This window comes from Rutilus rutilus, assembly GCF_951802725.1.
Source record: "Rutilus rutilus genome assembly, chromosome: 20".
Lineage (NCBI taxonomy): Eukaryota > Metazoa > Chordata > Actinopteri > Cypriniformes > Leuciscidae > Rutilus > Rutilus rutilus.
Genome location: NC_140225.1, coordinates 1,050,001 through 1,053,812, shown reverse-complemented (window position 1 = coordinate 1,053,812; position 3,812 = coordinate 1,050,001). Strand labels below are relative to the sequence as shown.

Sequence of the window (3,812 nt, the reverse complement as noted above, 5' to 3'; positions counted from 1 at the left end):
TAATGGCAGTTTGAAGATTCATTATGGATGCTGATTGACACCGTTTTAAATGTATAGTTACTTTTAATCTGTGTGTATATTCCATTCCATCTGGTTAGTAATATTAAACGTTATTACAGATTCTATGAACACATGTCGTGAGTCTGGACTGTTGTAGAAAAACGCGTTTGACCCTGAGCGCTCTCCGTTCAGCGTCCCGTTGCTAAGAGACGCGTCCAAACACTCGCTAGTTAACTCAGCTGAACTGACGCTCTCAACATAAACAAAACACGTAAACGATAACCTGAATAAAAATCAATATTTGTCTTCTTACCTTTAACAGCTGAGCTGCTGTAGAGCGGCTGATGACGTGAAATGGATCTTCGTATTCGACAATATCTGTTAAAAGCTCAGGAGAAAAGAGGTAACGTGAACGTTAGCCGTTCAATCACGTTACGTGTTTATTAGTCGATAATTCATTGAATGTGTTTGTTTTATTTTCTTGTATTGTTAGTCGAGTGTAAACGCATTCATGAGGGGTTAGTTGTCACACAGAGAAAGTCACAGTTTTCCGTGTCTTTTGTGCAGATGTTGTGTTTGTGAGAAAAGCATATGAGCTGATCGGATGTTCTCAGTCTGAGCTCAGTGTTCTGTGTGCTGAGCAATCTCTACAGGTGAGACAAGAACACACACACACGCACACACACACACACACACACACACACACGCACACACACACACACACACACACACACACACACACACACACACACACACACACATCCGTTGTGGAAGTAAACACTCCATTCAGTTTCTCCACAGGGAAATTGAAATTGATTTTGAACGATCATTTTAAAAATGTGCTTCTACTGAAGCCACCGAAGATATTAAGTCTTCTTGTTTTCTGAAAACTTAATTAAAATGCATTGAGTTTGTGCTTAAAACAAGAACAAACATCTGCCAATAGGAGTCAGAAAAATACACTTAATTTAAAGTAAAAAAATAAAAAATTCTGGCATTTGTTCTATTTTTCAGAAAACAAGACTTCAGTATCTTCAGTCATTTTGCTTCTTCTCCAGTAAATGTACCTTGATTCAAGAATGTTTAGATATCTGTGCAGGAAAACCAGACAGAAACACTGAGGAAGAACATCATTTTTAATCCCTTTAATCCTCCTAAATATTAATTGGCCAACTCAGTATGTAGTCATTTTATTTGTTATATGCTCTGAAGAAGGCCATCAAGCCAAACTGCATTTGTATACTTTGATATATATATATATATTAAAAGTTTCATTGATGGCAGCTGATTAAACATCATTATACCCAGCGTGTTCTGAAATCAAACCATGTCCACGTCCGAGTTTGAATGTCAATTATTTTTTAAATGTTTGAATCTTTATTGATAAGCAAATCAAATACCCTTGTGTTTCTGGTGTGAGGAAACCCTGAGCTCCAGCTGGAGATAGCGGAGGGTAAGCCTCTTCCATGCTGTGATTGAACACACACCGCTGCATCTCTGTGTGTGTGTGTGTGTGTGTGTGTGTGTGTGGCAGCCAGCGTTTGAGTTTCTCCTCTCCGGCTGAACACATCATGCTGGGTTAGATAACAGCGAACACTGCTACGCCCCTCAGGCCTTTACCCTAGCGCAGGATTATTGTAACAGCAGCTTATCTCAGAATGTGCTATCGTTTCATAAAGGATGAGAATCTCACTCGCAAAAACATTAAAAAAATAAAATAATCAAACATGATGTGGTTTGTATATGACAAAATTTAATGCATTCAAAGTCTCTGTAATGCATCCTCATATGTTTGTGTATTTCCTGTTATTCTCATGCTTGATTCTCAATACAGTAATACTGTAAGACACATTTTTTTCATACTTTTTATTTGAGAATACAGTAAATTGCAAGCTGTACAGTGACCTAGACATGTTCTTGACAGGTTTTGAGGTGAATCTCAAGGACAAATATTAATTAGATGATATTTGCAGATGATATAAATACTTGGCAGATGTTATTTGCACTTGACTGACTTGTCAAAAGCAGTTTTATTTTAGTATAATTGAGATACTATTACAATTTGGATTCATATTTTTTTTATATATATATTTTCTAATTTAATTTAAATTTTAGTTAAAGTTTTAGTAGTTTTTGTCATGTTAATTTTTTTTTTTTTTATATATATACATCAAGTTAAACTAAATGATAATGAGAAATTTGCGTTGGCAACTTGCTTTAATAAAATAAGTTTAATTTTTAAAAATATTTTATTTCAGTAAAAAAAATAAAAATAATAATATTTCAAGTATTTCAAGTAAGTAAGTTTTAGTAGTAGTTTTACTAACTATAGTAACCCTGTTCAGACCTTGTGATTTTGTGAACCGCCTCTTCTCCACACCCCCGCTACTGTTACCAGGCGGTTTTCTTCTGTAATTTCTCTAAGAGTGGGTGGAGCCTAAAAGGTGGATAGACACTGTATGAAACATAAATATAAACATTGAGTTGAGTCCATACATATCTTCACATTGCTGCTCATCCAGAATAGTAAGCAATCGTGTTGCCATATCAGCTCAAATGTGTGTATAAATCATCTCTAATATGCTGACACAATTCAAACGTCGCATTCGACCAACAGAAGAAGGCAATAATTTGAACCGTCCCGTTCCTGAGAAGAGAAAAGCTGCCAGAAAGAGCTGAGCAGCTGAGCAGGCTTTTGCTCAATGAGTTGTGAAGTGAGAAATCCTAAATAGATAAGCGACAGCATATGAGCATTGTGAATTCATTCCTCTCAGAACTGAAGAAGTGTGTAAAATATACTGGGCTTGTCTGAGGTATAAGCTGAACGCAGAATCCCTTGCTTTTTGCACTCGAGCACTTTTTAAAAAGTTCCATTATGTGCTTCCTGATGTGGCACAAATGTTATTGCTGGCTGGGAAATATGTTTGAAGCTTTGGGGTTTCATTTGTAGAGAAGTTTCTGATGGTAAATTCTGCTGTCTTGCTGAATACGGCCTAGACAGCATCCTAACTCAAGTGAACCCTCATAAGTGAATGATTAGGCAGCAAATGATTTCCAATAGAGTTTACATTAAAGGGTTAGTTCACCCAAAAATGAAAGTTCTGTCAGTAATTACTCTCCCTCATGTCGTTCCAACCCCGACTTTAGTTCATCTTCAGAACACAAATTAAGATATTTTTGATGAAATCTGAGAGCTGTCTCTCTTCTTCATAGGCTTCTCTGTAACTGAAACAGCGCAGCGCTTCTGGGTTGTACGTCAGAACGGAGCCTCACTATTGGCCAGCATCACACGCATCACACACATGACCAGCGTCGGCCAATAGTGAGCCTCCGTTCTGACGTACAACCCAGAAGCGCTGCGCTGTTACACTACGTGAACTCTCTCAGACCCACACAGAAGAACATGAAGAGTGGAATAAAGTCACTATTTTTTTTTTTTTTGTGCACAAAAAGTATTCTCATCGCTTGATAAACTTAAGGTTGAGCCGCTGTAGTCACTCGGACTATTTTAAACATTGTCTTTACTAACTTTCTGGGCCGGCAAGTTTCGATCCCATAGAAGCCTATGGAGGAGTGAGACAGCTCTCAGATTTAATCAGAAATATCTTAGTTTGTGTTCTGAAGATGAACGAGAGTCTTACGGGGTTGAACGACATGAGGGAGAGTAATTACTGACAGAACTTTCATTTTTGGGTGAACGAACCCTTTAACATGCCAAAAAGCTAAATACTATATCACGTTGCTTGGTTGTTTATATCGTAAAACTCCATTATCACCCGGCTCTATATACAAAGTTGGATATATATCACTGC

General features: G+C 37.4%; 1 protein-coding gene across 1 annotated transcript in view; it reads left to right on the top strand.

Annotated features, from left to right (window-relative positions):
- Positions 1-280: 280 nt before the first annotated feature.
- The window catches only part of cfap46 (cilia and flagella associated protein 46), a 92,372-nt gene continuing 88,840 nt past the window's right edge, over positions 281-3,812 (top strand). The window contains exons 1-2 of the mRNA XM_084392168.1: positions 281-403; positions 568-653. Of these exons, the coding sequence (XP_084248294.1) occupies positions 355-403; positions 568-653 (135 nt within the window). The 5' untranslated portion in view covers positions 281-354. The remainder of the gene's footprint in view (positions 404-567; positions 654-3,812) is intronic.